The sequence below is a fragment of the Lynx rufus genome, unplaced genomic scaffold (assembly GCF_022079265.1).
Source record: "Lynx rufus isolate CCGP_SWC_20201006 ecotype Redwood Valley unplaced genomic scaffold, mLynRuf1.p SCAF_3, whole genome shotgun sequence".
Taxonomy (NCBI): domain Eukaryota; kingdom Metazoa; phylum Chordata; class Mammalia; order Carnivora; family Felidae; genus Lynx; species Lynx rufus.
In genome coordinates, this window is record NW_025814845.1 from 143916704 (window position 1) to 143934919 (window position 18216).

Sequence of the window (18216 nt, forward strand, 5' to 3'; positions counted from 1 at the left end):
TTCAGATGCTTAAATCACCTTGCATTCCTTGTATGGACTCAATTAGATCATTGATATTTTAGTGTATTCTTTTGGGTTTTTTTTTTAATGTACAAATTGCTGGATTTGGTTTACTTTTGTTTAGGATTTTTGCATCTGTTCATAACAGATTGCTGGTAGCTTTCCTTTCTCATACTGTTCTCATTTTGGTATTAAGATTCTATTTCCCTTACAAAGTGAGTTGTAGATGATGGCCCCTTCTTCCAGTTTCTGAAGTGTTTATAAAAGGCGGGCATTATTTCTTCCTAAATATTGGTAGAATTTTCCAAAGAAACTCTAGGCTTAGAATTTTCTTTATAGGAAGGTTTTAAATTAATATTTCAAATTCTTTAATAGTTAATAGCACTATTCTGATTTTGTTTCTTTCTAGATCAGTTTGGTAAGTTGTATTTTTTTTTCAAAATTTACCTTCTTTTTAAAAAATTTAAAAAGGCATAAAGTCATTTGATTGCCTGCAGTTTCCATAGTCTTGTTTTCTTTTTCTTCCTGATCATGGTTATTTGTGCTCTCATTGAGAGAGTTCTTCCCTCCTTTCCCCTTCCTTATCCTCTTTCCCATTTTATCTTATTAATCATTGTCACTGCAGATTCATCAGTCATTAGTCTTTCCAATGAACTAGCTTTGCCTTTGTTGTGTTTTTCTATTTGTATTTTTCTGCTTTATTAATTTCTGATCATATTTTGTTCTACTTTCTTTGGGTTTATTTTGCTGTATTTTTTCCCCCTAGCTTCTTGAAATAAGGTTAGCTTCTTAATTTTAAGCTTATGTTCAGGTGAATACATTTAAAGCTCTAAATGTCTCTCCCAATACAGTTTTTATCACCATGTCATATGCCTTCCTTATCATTATCACAAATTAAAAATCATTTCTAACTTCCACAGTGATACCTATTTTGACTTACAGGTTATTTAGAAATATAGTTCATGATTTCCAAACATATGAGGAGTTTCTGGTTGTTTCAAATTGACTTAGAACATTGTTGTCAAAGAATATACATTGTGTCTTATCAGTGTATTGAAATTTTTTGAGGCTTGCATTGTGGCCCAGTAAAAAGTCTATTTTTGTCAGTGTTCCACCCATGCTATAGAAGAGTGTATAATGTGGAGTGTTTGGTTAATGTTTTTCTCTATGCGTCCATCAGGTAAAATTTGGTACTCTACCTTTGAAGTCTCTAGTTTCCCTATTGATTTTTCTCCTTGTTTATTTCTATAGGTATTTGACAGTGATGTATTAAAATTTTTCACCGTGTTTGTAGACTAATCTACCACTTGTCATTATGTAAATTTTTGCTCTATATACTTTAATTTCATGTTAGTAAGTTACATCTTCCTGGTGAATTGAACCACCTTACTTTGAAGTACCTCTATCTATTTCCAATTTTCTTTAAAATGTCCTTTGATATAATATAGCTCCCCGGATTTCTTTGGATTAGGGATCACATGCTCTATTCTTTTAATCCTTTTACTTTCAGCCTTTCTGCATTGGTATGTTTTAGCTGATACTCTCATAATTATATACTTGGCTTTAAAAAATCCAATTAGATAGTGTTTATCTTTTTTCTTTTTTTAAGTTTATTTATTTTGAGAGAGAGAGAGCATGCACGAGTTGGGGAGGGGCAGAGAGAGAGGATCCCAAGCAGGCACTCCTAATGTAAGGTGTGGAGCCCAACTAGGGGACTCGAACCAGGAACTGTGGTATCTTGACCTGGTTTAAAATCGAGTTAGATGCTTAACTGACTGAGCCACCCAAGTGGCCCATGCTTATGTTTTAATTGGAGCATTTTAGTATATTTACACTTAATATAATATTGTTATATTTGCATTTCAGTATTTCTAAAACTTAGAACTCTTAAAATAGTCTTTTATTCAGTCTTTGTACCAGTTTGTGTACATGCATGAAAATATTTGACACATTTCTTGAAAAGGAATTGCTTAGGCATTAAAATTATTGGCTGTTTTTGGTTTCGATTTTGAAAAAGTGATCATTGTATGATGTTTTCATGTTTTTAATCTTATGATACATTATTTGAGTAATCAGACAGCCATGTTGAGAACTGAAGCGTTTATGTTTGTGAGGTTGAATATTGCAAAACCATTTTGTGTTTTTTGTTCATTTTCTGGTGTGTCATTTCTGAAGAATTTCCAGGTCCTCTTTCTTTTGTGTTGCAGTAACTTTGCAGCTATCTGTATAGCTTGAATTGATTGTCTTTCTTGAAAGCTTTGCTATCTCTCTCTCTCTCTCTCTCTCTCTTTTTTTCCCCCTTTGATATTTTTGCTCAGGGAGGACAATTGACAATACAAGTTAAAGTTGAATGCCAATAGTGTGTCAAATGTAAATGTATAGCAGCTATACGTAATAGAATATAAACTAAAGTTAATCTGACACTTCTGATAATAATTTAGTTTGAGGATTCAAGGATGTAATTTTTTGTTAACGTTTATCTCATAAGTGATTTATAAGCATTTCATTAAAAAGCATCTTATAGAAAATTTAGAACATATACAAAGGTACAGGGAAGAGATGATGTGCTTTTTGTTCTCAAGACTTAAATAATTATCAATTCATGGCTAATTTTGTTTTTTTACTACTTTCTATAATTTTGAAATAAATTGGAAACCTTATATTATTTTAGATAGATACACTGTGATAGAGTCTCACCCTGATCAAACTTTAGTCAGGCTCATTTGAATTCTCTTCCCAACCAAGTCTCAACTGTTGGTCTTATGTTGTCTGTTTTTGTATTGCTCAGTTTGGGCAGTAATCCTGTCAAGTTGGCTTAGTCAGAATCCTGTACCCTCAATACCCTGGAGTTCCACATCCCTCACTACCTTCCAGGTGATGTCCTATCACCCAGGGCTGCCTTCAGCCAGAATCCTGTTAGGTCTGCTTAGTGAGAATCTCTCTTACCCTAGGTGTTTCCTCTTAATAATTATTTTTGTATCCACTGAAAACCCCCACCCCTTCTCCTTGGTTGTGAATTCCTGCTTTTTCTTGTTATATTGGGAATTGAGCCAAATTCTGTATTGAGATCTCTTTTCCCGTTTTGCAGTAGTCTTGAATAAAATCTGTTTTTACCTGTTTTAACTATTACACAGTTAATGTATTTCATTATGTATCTCTAAAAGATAAGAATTCTTTTATAGGCTATTATTGATGAGGTTTTGAGGGGATCTGTAGCTGTCGGACAAGAAAGAATTCTTGAGATGTCTTAGGTGCAAAGAGGTTATTAAAGCATGAGGACAGGACCCTTGGGCAGGAAGAGCTGCACTGGGGTTGTGAGGAATGACTGATTATATATCTGGGAGTTGGGGCATTGGTAAAGGCCCCAAATCCCAAAAGGACTTTCATATGCTAAAGACACTGGAGGCTTTGCTATTGTTGAGCTCAAGTTATTTTTCCTTCTAGCAAAACATTAACATAAGGACAATAGGAAGTTCCTGGAGGAATGTTTTATTCTGCCTATCTCAAGTATTTGTCAATGGGCTACAGGTTATAAAGAATTTATTTTATCTACATTTTCTTCTTGCCTTTGTTCCCCACGTCACTGTGGAGGGGAGGGTGATGTTAGGGCTGCAGGAAACTGAGTCTGTAGGCTTCTGGAGACTGCCTTTTTTTCTTGTAAATCATTAAAATCATTGCAAATTGATGGAAACTTCTGTCCTGCTTGACTGTAATCTCTATCAGTTAACCATTTATTTTTCCTTTTCCTTTGTTCTTGGGCAGCCTGGAGTGCCTGAGGAATATCACATATATCCTACCGGGGGGTTGGGGCCGGGGTGGAAGAGTGGGGGGAAGGTGGTTAACTTGTGCTTTGCCCTCAGCTTCTTTGGCTCCCTCATCATTATTACATCTAAAATATAGTTGCTTAAAATCACGCATCTTGCTTATTTCTCATTTCTTCAGTTGTTTCATAAAAATTTGTACTTTGAGATTGATTTATCTTTTAATACTTGTTTTTTTATTATTTAATTTTATTTTTAAAAAAATGTTTATTTATTTCGAGGTGGGGGGGAGCGTTCAGGGGAGGGCCACAGAGAGAGAGGAGAGAGAATCCCAAGCAGACTCCATGCCATCAGTGCAGAGCCCTACATGGGGTCAGTCTCATAAGCCGTAGACCATGACCTGAGCCAAAATCAAGAGTTGGATGCTCAACTGACTAAGCCACCCACGCACCTGTATTTTTTTTTTTTAATTTTAGAGAAAGAGAAAGAGAAGCATGCAAGGGAGGAGAAGGGGCAGAGGGAGAGAGAGGAAGAGAATTTTAAGCAGGTTCCGCACTCAACGTGGAGTCCGCTGCAGGGCTTGATCTCAGAACCCTGGGATCGTGACCTGAGCCAAAATCAAGTGTTGGCTTTTCAACCAACTGAGCCACCCAGGCACCTATTGTTTTCATTCTGTATAGGTCTCCCCACTTCCCTTTTTTTTTTCCTGACTATATTTTTCCTGACTATAAATCTAATGTTGTAGATTTCTTGGATCATATATGTTAGAAGGGACTTAAAGATTGAACATTGTAGTGCTATAGTCAAATATATATGTAGTTATATATGTATGGTTAGAATACTATAGTCATCTATTCTGCCTCCCTGATTTACACATCTCAGAGAGGTTGTGGTTTATCTAGAATCCCACATCAAGGCTGAGGTTAGAATTGAGGGTGCATTTGGGAGTAGAAATATCTTCCCCCTCTGAATTTTTAAGTTCATTTTTGTGCTACCATTTTAGTGTGTTTATTCTTCAGAGGTTCCATCTGGAGCATTGTCCCCTTATGGATCTCCCCCCCCCCCCCCCACCGAGTTGTGCCTTCGAATTCTTAAATTTGTCTTTTCTTCTCTTTCCATTTGAGCTCCATGCTAACTGTTATTCAGTTTCTTAAACTGACAATAACCGACTCTGTGTCAAAGTCCTCTTTTGCCACACCTTCCCATCTACTTTTTCCTTTTCTAAAGTACAGTTGAAAAGCACTTTAGCTTGAGTAGTCATTCTTTTAAGCAAAAGTGGCAGCCATGGATCTCTTAAGCATGAGATTTGATTACTTTTGAAAATTTTTTCAGCTTTCAGATTTATTATTAAAAAAGTAGTATAATTAAAAATTTCAGTAATAAGTAATATATTTGTCTAAAAAGTAAAACCGTGTGGAACTATATATAGTAAAAACCAAATGTATCATTAACCTCCCCCACTTCTATCTCTTTCCTTCCTCAGTAATAACAATTACTAAGAGTTTGGCGTGTCTCATTCTAGACTTAACGCTATACAAATACAATTTCTCATTCTAGACTTCACTCTATACAAATACAGTTATGTGTTAGATATACATAAGTTTTGTTTTTTAAAAACAGTTGAGATTATATTTATGCTACAAAACTTTTACTTATGCAACATGGTCAATATATTTTATAGGGAAGGTATTCTTCCTCCTCTAGTTATTGCTAGCTAGTTATAATTTTCACTTTTCCTTTTAGACCAAGTTGTAAATCAGGAAAAACAAGTTAAGAGAGTGCCTACAAATACCAGGAAAACTTACAGATAAATTTTCATTTTCTCTGAAAGGTGTAGAAGAATATCATAAAAACTAAGTTATTCATAAATGCTGTATAGCATATATATATATTTTTAAAGTCTTATAACAGTAGAATATACATACCAAAAGACCACGGAGGAAGAAACTTACACTGGTTAATTTAGTAAAGTCAGCTCTTTGTCAAAGCTTTCCTTGCTTAAAAAAAAATCTAGGAGAATTTGAAAAATACACAAAACAAAAGACCCACAGTCTTATGATAAATGTTAATAGTTGTAATCAGAATTAGATAGATATTCCTAGTGTAGTCTTTAGACTATATGCCTTTCCCATATTCCTTTTTCCTAAATCTCAGGTAAGCTTTTATAAGAAGAGCTAGCTTTCTGAGGTTCACACTTTTTGAAATATAAAACTTTAACCTAATTTTAAAAAGGATCTTGAATAACTTAATGTACTGGACAAATAGAATTAGTCCCTTCTCTTTACTGCCAGCTGAGTCGTTTCTTTCCTTCTCTAAACCCATTTCTCATATAAATGTCTTGACTAGGAGTGGACCTTAAAGGTTGGCTCATTCAATACTTAGGAAAATAAATTTTACAGAACCTCTTCCTCGTGTGGAATTGTTCTCATCGACAGCACATGTTTATTCAGTGGCACTGCAGCAACATAGCTACTTCAGGAGAATCTCTTAGTCTAGAGGAATCACCTCAGAGAGAGCTGTAAAAATGTAAATTCATATTAAACGAGCATCAGCTTTTTTATTTTGGAATAACAGTTTGAAACGAAGAGTTACTTTATTTCTGAATTCCATGAAAATTTTTAGCAAAGAGACAATTGGAATACATTTTGGAGACACATTTTACTAAAAGCCTTTTTTTGAAGCACAAATCTTTGTGAGGTACGAAAAGTAGGAAGAAAGAGAAAAATTCCTATCTAGTAAATCTTTTTGCATAGTTTCCACAAATAATAGCTAAGTTATTTAGTATGTTTCCTACTCAAAAGCTAGAATGTCTTATTAGCTAGTTCCTTGAAGGAAGGAAACGAGGCTGCTGGAGGGGATTAGTGAGATAAAACACTTCAGCTGTTCAGTTACTAAATTTTTAATCCACAATAGAGGTCTGTAGTACAGTTTAGATAATTAAGAATAGACTTTTAAAACAAAGTCTCTTGAAGGCTTTGGTATGTACATAAAAATCAGTACATTTATATTATAAAGTATTGCAATATTACTAGTGTGTTTCTCTCATTTTTCTACATTAGAATTGAAAAGAGGCATTGTCTACATCCAGTATTTCTCTTTCACATCTCTTGTATTAAATATTTGGTTTCCCTTATATTTATTTTAAAATGAAAACGAAATAATGTTTCTATTGTTTTACTATAGTTGCCACTGATGTTCTAGAAGCTGCATGGTGAGAGCTTTAAAATTCTCAAACCAGTTTTGTCTGTTACACTTGGAGCTTAGTCATCATCATACGTAGCAGGACCTGATTAAGAAGGCTGTTCCGCCTCTAAGCCTTGCTAGATTGTAGCCACTAGCAACCAGGCTGCAATAATTTCCCTTTGATGACATCATCCACTGTGGAAGAACCCAGTTGCTTCAGCGAGTCGAACTACATACAGTTCTAACCCTCATCAAATATGGCATCTCCCTCGCCCGCTGGTGCAGGGGTGGAAAAAATGCCAGTGTTTTCTTAAGCTAGCGAGCTTTTCTTTTTCTTTTTCTTCTTCTTTATAAAAATTCTAATCATGGATGCTTCTTCCGATCCCTATTTGCCTTATGACGGGGGAGGAGACTGTATTCCCTTGAGGGAATTACATAAAAGAGGTAATACCATCCCCTTGCTGTGAATCCTCTGTTGGTATGTTTTGCATGTGGCTGGGTGGTTCTGTAGTTTAAACAGGTTTTGGAATGTCCTTTATATATTGTAGTGTGTTGTTTAGTTGCCCTGGAATGTTAGTAAGGAGCAAATGCAGCCTTCTGAATGGCTCTGTAGTCGTCCCTGATTGTTTTCTCTGTGCAGATTAGTACTGCTTCAGAGCACATCGGACTGGGACTCCGACTCCATCTTCTGTGTGAAAATCCTCTCTCTATTTAACTGCGAAAATGCATTAATCCGCTTTTATAGCTAACTGGAGTCATGTTAGCACCTAAAAAGTAATATTTTTCTTCCCTTTGGAAAACTTATGTGTTTCCTTTAATTTATACAGAGAAATCGAGTGTGTGCCTGTGCACCTGTATGTTTCAGCTGCTGCCAGTTACCATGTAGATTTTGCCACAACAAAGTAAATTTATAGTAAAAGCTCTCTCTGCATTTTAGAACACCTTAAGATGGCAATAAAGATGAACAAATTTTTATATATTAATATTTTTCATTTAATATATATTCCAGCTGATTAACATTAACTGCATTGTCTCCTACGGGTATTTTATAAAAATTGATATTATAAAAACATTTAGGGTATTGTTACTCATCAGAAAATATAATAGTCACTAGTTTATAAAAACCAGAAAAGCACCCAGCATTCATGTAAACCTTTTGGCGGCACTGCCTGGGTCTTCGTAAAACTGATTACATGTTAATAAAACTGTCGTTTAATTTTTTTCTTAAACTATTCTAAAATTAGACTGGTTGGTAGTAGTTGTTCTAGAAAAGAATTGAACCTTAAGAAAAATCTCTTAGCTAGATGATTTCATTTATGAGCCACATTAATTGGAATTACTGTATGAGATATTATAAGCTCATTATGGGTTAACCCAAACTTTTATTTATGAAGCAAATAAGGAAGTTATGATTTTCCTGAGCTTATTTCACCTGTTTTAGTTAAAATACAGTTTGTATTCTGGTCATACTTTCTTTTTTTTAGTAAGAAGTTCCATTAGGATTAGAAAATGTTAAGATATTCAACAAATATTTATTGGTTGTATTGTGTCAACTAGACACTATTTTAGGCTCTGAACAGTTGTAACATTGAATATATTGTAGTATTCTGTTAGTAAAAGCTAACTTTTTAGATTTTGAGAAAAACTATATGAAGATCATGTTAACATATGGTATACTTTCTCTTACAAAGTTGTTTTCCATAAAATTGTATACATATATATGTATACATATTTTAATTTGGGGGGGAATATCTGAAAGCATAAAAAAGAAAATAAAAATTTCTCAATCCTACCACCCAGAAGTTCCCCCCCCCCCAATTTTTAATGTGTTCATAAACTCTCCTTTTTCCTATGTTTTTGTCATCTCCTGGTAAGGATTTCTTTAAACAGGAAGCAATGTGAATGAATGGTGACTGTTCAAATGTCACGGTATTTGCTAATCAGTAATTAAACTGTAAAACAAGACAAACTGTGTTTTCTCTGAGCTATTACAACATCTGTTTGCTGATGATGATAAACCAGAAAACCTGGGCTTGGGAAATCTAAATTCCCAGTGTTAAGCTTGACAGTCTTTGACTGAACTTATGATGGACTTCATCTCTGTATGAGATATGCAAATAATAAGAAATTAGCCAAAGCTTATGTGAGAGAAAAGCATGGTTATTGATGTGGTTATAAAAACATAAGCTTTTTGTTTCTCTTCTATTTTCATATATAGTCTTTTAGGAATCTTGCTTAAGGTCTAAATCAGGCACCCTCTTGTCAGCCCAGATAGGTTCCTTATCCCTTGATGAGACTTGCTCTAATAAGCCAGTGTTGTTTGAAAGTAACATTGTTCAGTCAGTTATTAGGCTCACTTGACTATACTGTGGCATCCTGATATTTATGGATAAGAGGTTATTTGTTTTCCTATAATTTATGACCTATTGTAGCCATGGGTCAACACAAAGGAACTGGAGATGTAGAAACAGGCAGCTAGCATGAATGAAGAAAACTGAATTAGTTTTCCTGTGAAGACAAAATTACAATGACTAGAAATATCTCTTGGGGCGCCTGGGTGGCTCAGTCGGTTAAGCGTCCGACTTCAGCTCAGGTCACGATCTCACTGTCTGTGAGTTCGAGCCCCTCGTCGGGCTCTGGGCTGATGGCTCAGAGCCTGGAGCCTGCTTCCGATTCTGTGTCTCCCTCTCTCTTTGCCCCTCCCCCATTCATGCTCTGTCTGTCTCTGTCTCAAAAATAAATAAAACGTTAAAAATTTTTTTTTTAAATAAAAAAAAGAAATATCTCTTTAGGCTGATAAAGAATGAAGAGGCAGATAATCAAAATATAACATTGTGAAGGATATTAATAAAGTAAACATGAATCTGTAACTGAATCTCTGAGTGCTAGAGTTAGGGATTACCTTTGTGGAGTAAATAAAATTCAGTTCTACTTTTCAAGGTGAGATGGTAACTGATGAAGCTTCCTACTTAAGTTGGTAATATAGAGACTGGAAATGTAAGTAGATTAAACATAGAATTAACATATTGTTGATAGATTAGAAATTAAGATGGCATTTTAGAAATAGCCATTTTTAAGATAAATTTCCTATACAGAAAATTTCCCATACAGAAACTATCAAGTTTTTTCATAAAATGTCTCTTCTGTTTTTATCAGGAAAAAAAAAATAAAAAACTTGGTTCATTTGAATTGTTAGTTTTTCAATACTTTGACCTTTTCTTTTTCTTTTTTAAAAATATTTATTTTTGAGAGGGGGGGTGAGAGGGTACAAGAGGGGAGGGGCAGAGAGAGAGAGAAAATCAAAAGCAGGCTCCCAGCTGTCAGCACAGAGCCCGTCGGGGTGGGGGGGCTCAAACTCATGAACTGTGAGATCATGACCTGAGCCTGTCGGATGCTTCACTGTCTGAGCCCCCCAGGCGCCCCAATACTTTGACTTTTTCTTAATTTGTTCATGAAGTCTAAGTAGTTTGGTGAGTTGAATTCTTCTCTGAAATCTACCAGGCCTTTCTTGTGGATTTTATCTTTTGGGCCTTGAGCCTCCATTTACTCTATGAGGGACCTTTAAAACTTATTTGAATATTAATTGTTTCATTCAATTATTTATTGAGTTCTTGCGTGTATATATATAGCACTACCAGGTGCTGTGGAGAATGATGGTGGTAGTAATAGTAATATTAATAATAGCTAATACTTAGTATAGAATTTGCTGTTTGCCAGATACTTTTGTAGGTGCTTTAGGTATATCAGTTCATTCACATGTAACAAATTCTTTAATCCTCATCACAGACTTGTCACTCGGGTACTGTTATAATCCCCATTTTCCTGTTGACAAGACTGAGGTAAAGAAATAAGAAAGAGAAGTCAGGATTCAATCCAGATAGTTTGGTTCATACTCTCAAATATGAGGAAATATTGCTTCTCACTATGTATATCCCTGTAATACTTGCCATTTGGAGCCTGGCATGGTCATAAGAAAACTTCCCAAGTTTAAAAACAAAGAAACAAACCCCAAGGAAATTAATGCATTTCTAGTGAATGGTATAAAGTACATGGTTTGTGGGATTTTAGGGGAGGAAGAGATCAGTCTGTTTTGACAAGCGCTATCAAAGTAGGCCAAGTTTTCAAGTACCCATGAGAATTTGATACAACATTCCTAGTAGAGAGGATAGAATGAATAAATGCTCTAATGGGTGTAAATTGCCTAGTATGTTGTTCCCTGATAAGTTTTGTTTTATCAGCGGGTCAGTAAAGGGGGTAGTATAGCTAGGCAGAAGAGTGCCAGAGCCTCGGAGAGCTTGAATGCCAGACTAATAATCTTAAAGCTCAAAGAGTGGGGCCTAAAATAAAAATTGGGGGTCTTAGTTTCTACCTGAAATTATTTCTTGATATTCATTAGCTCGGAAATGTATTTGAGTAAGGCTTTTTGTTACTTTTATATATACTATTATAATATATGAGTTTGATCATTTTTATTTCCTCCAAAAAGTATCATTAGTTAGCTGTTTTTACACATTATTTGGAATTCCAGGTGGTAGATGGTATTTTTACTGCCCTGGGGCTCTTTGTAAAATGATTTTAGGATCCAGATCCTTACTATACTTCCATTACTTCTTTTAGCCAACTAGAAAATTAAATCTCTTCCTACAAATTAATTCATCCAATAAGTGTAAATTAAAAGAACAAATATTCTTTATTTGATGTCAGAAACTCTTTGTATTCTAAAACAACAGTATAAAAACAAAGCCTATCTTTTTTTTTCTTTTAAAGTCTATTTATTTATTTTGAGAGTGAGCACCCGAGCAGGGGAGAGGGGGAGGGGCAGAGAGAGAAGGGGAGAGAGAATGCCAAGCACTTTCCGAGGCTCAAACTCTAGAACTCCCCGAACCAGGAGATCATGACCTAAGCCAAAATCAAAAGTCAGACGCTTAACCAACTGAGCCACCCAGGTGCCCCAAAACAAAGCCTAATCTTTAAATTTATTTTGCTTACAGTATCTGAATTTAAAACCTTCAATAAAATCTGGTTCATATTACTATCTTTAGCTCTATTTTCTAAAAATAACTGACACTTTAATATCTCATGGCTTGTCATTAAGTCAGAAATGCTTTGTGTGTCAAGATTTCAAAATGTGAGCAGATCTCCTGCCACATAGATTAGGTTTATAATTTTGGCTATTTTCCTGGCATTGAGGTCTCTGCTTTGTGCCTACACAGAGCCACAGGAGACTGGTGGTTTAAGTTATATTAAAAACAATTTTTTTAATAAACATGTTTAATTTGTAAGTTTTTGTAGTCCATTACAACCTTAATTAAATAAAAAAGATTAATTTTCTGTTTACTCGTCTTGCCATTTAAGAAAGCAGATTTCATAAATCTTTTTATTTATGTAATGTACAAATTATCTTACATTCATAGATAATAAATGAACATGGAATTTGTTTCCAATTATACATTTGTCTTAATATCCACTTTATCATCTCTACGTAAGGATGTGACTTTTTACTTTGGGATGGCAATGGAACAGAGGAGAAAACAGTGAATTGGGTAATGGATTCAGCATTGCTGCTTACTCTGTTCAGCTTTAGAATTTTTTTTTAAATTTTTTTTTAATGTTTATTTATTTTTGAGACAGAGAGAGACAGAGCATGAACGGGGGAGGATCAGAGAGAGAGAGGGAGACACAGAATCCGAAATAGGCTCCAGGCTCTGAGCTGTCAGCACAGAGCCCGACACGGGCTCGAACTCACTGACCGCGAGATCATGACCTGAGCCGAAGTTGGACGCCTAACCGACTGAGTCACCCAGGCACCCCTAGAATTTGGTTTTAATTACCAAATCTTTGTAGTTTAAATAGATCACAAATAAATATGACTGTGAATGGCAGAACAAATATCAAGAGCATATACTTTATTCATTTATCTAGCAGGCATTTAATTGACCAACTACTAAGAACTTAGTACTGTGCTTGCCATTACCTTTTTAATCTTTCATGTGGGAGTCTGCTAACATTCTGGAACTTCCACTATCAACTTACATTTACTTTCCCCTCCCTCACCAGGATGACCATTTCTTATCAGTAGGGTCACAGAGGGAAGGAAAAAAAAAGCACAATGAGGACTAGACTTCCTGTACTTAATATACAGAAGAAACTGGATAGTCAGAATATGTAGAATTTTGGATTTCTGCTGCCTTCTTTCATAATTAATAAAAAGTGTGTATGTTTTGTTTGTATGATAGGACAGTAGTCTGCATTATGACTATAAATGCCAGGGATGACAGCTCCCACATCTTTGAGATTGACTCTAGAGATAATGATAGTCTTAGTAAATAAATATATGCCTACTTTTTCATCCAAAACTATTATTTGGCTATTCCCCTTTGAGAAGAGACTTAGGCTGCTGACCATGTGTGACTGAAATTTACTATTAAGCTCAGTTTCAGGTGTAATTTTATTAACGTCTGTATTTTAGTTCAGTGTTCGTCAAATTGCATATTTTAATATGTGGCCATGAAATCAACTGCGTTGTGACCAGTAAAAGAAAAGGAAAATAGAAAGTAAAGTATGATTGTATTTGTTTTCCACAAAGTAAGTATACTAAACTTTGGTTTTACTTGGGAACACTTCTCACTATGTCAGTGAGAGATGTTTCTTGCTGTGGGCCACAGTCAAAAGAGTTTGAAGACCAGTTTCTAAGTATGTACCGGGAGAGGCAGTTAGCTCTCCCTGGGGTAAAGGTAGGCTTCCTAAGGCCTTAAAATGAATCTGGAGCAACCTGACAATGAGAATGGGATGTGTTATTGTTGTAGACCCCTGCTAAAGCATAGGGACATGAGTGGTGGTAGCAGAGAAGTGCCCATGATTGCTATTGCAACAGTTTTTCATTTCAGCATTTTAAGTAATACAGGACAAGTTGTCAGTATCCAGAGACAAAGAGGGATAAAAATGATGAAGGGTAGGATTGTATTGTCTGAAAGCAAAGTGCAACGTGCATAAGTGTTTTGGGAGAAGGCACTACCTAAGAGTCCTTAACCTCCTCAGAAGTGTGTCCACATTATCTTATACATATGCAGTCAAACTAACCATACAACTATTTTTAGGCAGTGTTACATAGTGGTAAGAAATGCCTTTGGAATCAAACTGCTTAAATTTGAATCCCTGTTAACTACTTAGTATGTGTTTGACCTTAGGTATATCCTTTAACTTTCTGTTTTGTTTTTTTAATTTATGAAATGGAGTATTACCTATTTCATGGGGTTGTTGTGAGGATTAAATGAGCTAATATGTGTAAAGTGCCAAGAACAATGTCCAATGTGCCAAGAACAATGTAAATATTGCTTTGTTGTTGTTAGATACCAGATATATAACAGCGTCTTGCTTCTAGGTGGGAAGGATTTTTTTTAATTCTGATGTAGTGTAGTTTATCTGTTACTTCTTCTGTCACTTGGGCTTGGGTGTTTTATTTGCAAAGCCACTGATTGCCTAACCCAGGGTTACAAGCATTTACTTCTATGTTTTCTTTTAAGAGTTTTATAGTTTTAGCTCTTAGATTTAGGCCTATGATCTGTTTTGAGTTAATTTTTATATGTGGTGTGAGGGAACAGGTCCAGCTTTATTATTCTTTTGTATGTGGATAGCCAGTTGTCCTAGCATCATTTATTGAAAAAAGACTATAGTAACTTTTTTACTTAGATTTCAGATATTAGTAAATGAATTTTTGTTTACATAGGTATGTATGAATTTTTTTTATATAACTGTTCATAGAAGCATGTTTCATAATAACCAAAAGGAAGAAACAATCTAAAGGTCCATCAGTGGATTAATGGATAAATAAAATGAGGTATAGCCATACGATGCAATACTAATAATAAGTAATGAAGTACAGATACATGCTGCAACATGGATGAACCTTGAAAACATTATGCTAAATGAAAGAACCCAAGTACAAAAGACTACATATTGTACGATTCCATTTATATGAAATGCCAAATAGGCAAATCCATGTAGACAGAAAGTATATTAGTGGTTGCTAGGGGCTTAGGGGTAGAAAAGATTGGAGAGGGACTGCTAATGGGGTATATACAGAGGGATGTATGGATTTTGAAAAAATAAACAAGACAAGGAACTTCTCTTATCAATAAAGTTATTTTTGCAAGAAAACTGCAACCCAGTTAACAGTTTATTGATTGGAGAATCTTTCCTGTTTACTGAGGAGTTTAGTGTTGACCCATGAAATATTGTTGGTGATATTTGAATAACAAAATGCCCATTTCATGGAAAGATTGGTTATTGACCATAGATTGATTTTAGAAATTTGTTTCTGTGTCCATACCAGCTGGGCATGGTGAATTAAGTTACCTATTAAATCTACAGGATTTTTGCCCAATGTATAATTGTAGAAGAGCTTATTGTTGAAGTTTGTAAGACATTTTCCCCCCTTCTTTGTCATTTTGTCAATCTTTGGGTTAAGAATATTGCCACATGAGTAATACAAATGAGTAATATAATGCAGCATGATGAAGTTTTAAATGCCAGAATATTTGAGCAGAAACAATAGCTCATGTTTATTGATTTTTTTGTTTGTCAGATATATTCTTAGATATTTTACATGATTTATCTCCAGTTTACACATAATACCCTAAAAGTGGGTGAAAAAACCCACCTCTAAGAGGTTAGTAAGCAAGTTGTGCAGGGTTATGTAGCTAATAGGTGACGGAGCTGGACTATGACTGTAGGTCTTTCTGATCTACAAGTGCATTAAAGTCACAGTGCATAAAGGTCATGGAATTTCTCTACTGGGTCACTCTGAAAAGCAGGCAGTCTTTTCTCCAGTCTTTTTGCTGTTGTTTTTCAGCCATTATGTAGTAGAAGGGTAATCATTGGTATCTGGTAGCCAGACCTCCAGAAAAGTTTTTCAATTTTTTTCTTAAATTTGGGAGCTACCACTTTCAGATTATACTTTGTTACAATACAAGTAGCGGGAACTATCCTGTATCCTTCTGAAGTTAAGTCATTGAAATTAATAGACTCCCAATGTTTTTGTAGCACTCTGCTCAAGATTTACATTTCCAGGAGATAGAGTTGATTAGTCTAACTTAGATCTAGGGAGGGGAAGACACCTTGACTGATGCTGTCACCAAGACTGCATGCAATGAGGAATAGAAGTTTCCTAAAAATAATTGGGTTCTGTTACAGAAAGAAAGGAAAGGGGTTTCCAGGTCAATAAGGGACCATTATACAAATAATAATCGTAATCTGAGGACAGCTACTGGTTAATGTGGTTATTTTAAGTTTGGAGACACAGCTGGTCATTGATTTGAATATCTGGGCATGCAGCTAGGGAAAAATGTTAAGAACAAGAAAAAAGTTAAAAATTTAAAAATTAATTGGGAAAGAGGATGACTGATTAGGCTCACATGTTTACTGTATGTTCTGTTTGTAATGCAAACTAACCTGGAGGTTTAAATTACACTATGTCACAAGTATAGTAATTTGAAGTATATTAAAAATGATATGCATTTAATGATATGAGATAGTTTTTGGTAAGTATGGTAAGTAATAAAGAGCTTATAACTAAGTGTGGCTAGTATGATGTCATCTATATTTTTTCTTTATAGGAAAATGTTAAAAGGTTAAGAAAGTGGCCAGTTTAACTATTACAACTCTTGTTTACTCGACTTCCTCTCCTTGCTTCCCCAGCAAACCTCTGTCGTCATGTAGGATTGGTTCTTCATCTATTCTTTTCTCAGTCCATGTCTTATTGCAGAAACTCTAAGCCTTTAGAAACCCAGAAACCTATCATAACTCAAAGATACTTTAAAATTTTTTCCTTTTCTCTGGATTTTAAAAGCCTAAATTTGAAACTGAGAAGCCACAGTAGTGACTCTTGTTTTCTAAGCCCTGTTGTGTATTTCTTTTCCTGTGTATTTCTTTCCCTGTTGTGTATTTCTTTTCTTTTTCATTCTTTTCCAAATGTCTCGCTGAGTTGGTAGAAGAAAAATATGTGGAGACGACAAGGAAATAGTGTTGGGTAAGGAACCTTGATTAGTGTTTTCAAAAGGTATTCTGGTGCACCCCTACTACAGTCTTCACAGGCAAGTAAATGCAAGCAGTATATGCTTTGAGAAATGGGAAGTCCAGGGTAAATGATGTCATTTTGTGTTAATAAAATGCAACTCTAAGAAGAGCTTTTACTGAGTTCAAAGAAAGGCATTATCAGGGTAATGTGGCCTGACCACCTTTATTTCATCCCATAAATCTCTTTGTCTTATAGATTCCTTTTGAGATATCAGCTTTAGGAAAGCCATATAGTAATTTCCTAATTAGCCAACCCTGTAAGTATTATTTTAGGAAAGGGAGAGATGTAATTTATACACACACACACACATTATATTCATGTAAGTATGTACTTTAATTTGCACAAGATATATGCTTCATTCATGTGTAAGATGAAATTGAGAGGTAAAGCTGGGTCACATAAGCTGTTGCTTATAAAAATTTTATTAGCATACATAATTTATTTGTATTTGTCTCATTTTAATATATGTAAGTTAAACTTTATAAACAAATCTAGGTTGCAATGAACTGTATAAAAAGAAATGCTGTGTTAGGAATATTTAGGAGCGTCTGGGTGGCTCAGTAAGTTAAGTGTCCGACTCTTGATTTTGGCTCAGGTCGTGCTCTCACGGTTTGTAAGTTCAAGCCCCATCATATTGGGCTCTGTGATGACAGCATGGAACCTGCTGGGATTCATTCTTTCTCTCCCTCTCCCTCCCTCCCTCCCTCCCCCCCACCTCTCCCTCCCCCCCCCACCTGGTTAAAACAGGCATGTGCACTCTCTCTCTCAAAATAAACAAACTTGGGGCCCCCCTAGTGGTGCAGTTGGTTAAGCATACAATTTCGGCTCAGGTCATGATCTCACATTTATGAGTTTGAGCCCCACATTGGGCTCCATGCTGACAATGCAGAGCCTGCTTGAGATTCATTCATTCATTCATTCTCTCTCTCTCTCTCTCTCTCTCTCTCTCTCTCTCTCTGTCTCCCTCCCCCTGCCCCTCCCTCACTCATGCTTTCTCTCCCCAAATAAATTATAAATAAATAAATAAACAAACTTAAAAAAAGAGAAAACAATCCCATTCACAAATACATCTTAAAAACAAAAAACCCCAGGAATAAATTTAACCAAGGAGGTAAAAGACCTGTATTCTGAAAACTATAAGACACTAAAGAAAGAAATTGAAGAAACTCAAATACATGGAAAGATATGCAGTGCTCA

General features: G+C 35.3%; 1 protein-coding gene across 5 annotated transcripts in view; it reads left to right on the top strand.

Moving 5' to 3' along the window:
- Positions 1-18216, top strand: part of CLCN3 (chloride voltage-gated channel 3) — a 97875-nt gene that overhangs the window by 33253 nt on the left and 46406 nt on the right. For 2 of the 5 annotated variants that reach the window (XM_047091049.1, XM_047091051.1), the window contains exon 1: positions 7212-7388. The exons of the other annotated variants lie outside the window; for them this stretch is intronic. In XM_047091049.1, the coding sequence (XP_046947005.1) occupies positions 7310-7388 (79 nt within the window). In that variant the 5' untranslated portion in view covers positions 7212-7309. Of the gene's footprint in view, positions 1-7211; positions 7389-18216 lie in introns of those variants that run through there. 5 annotated transcript variants of the gene reach the window in all.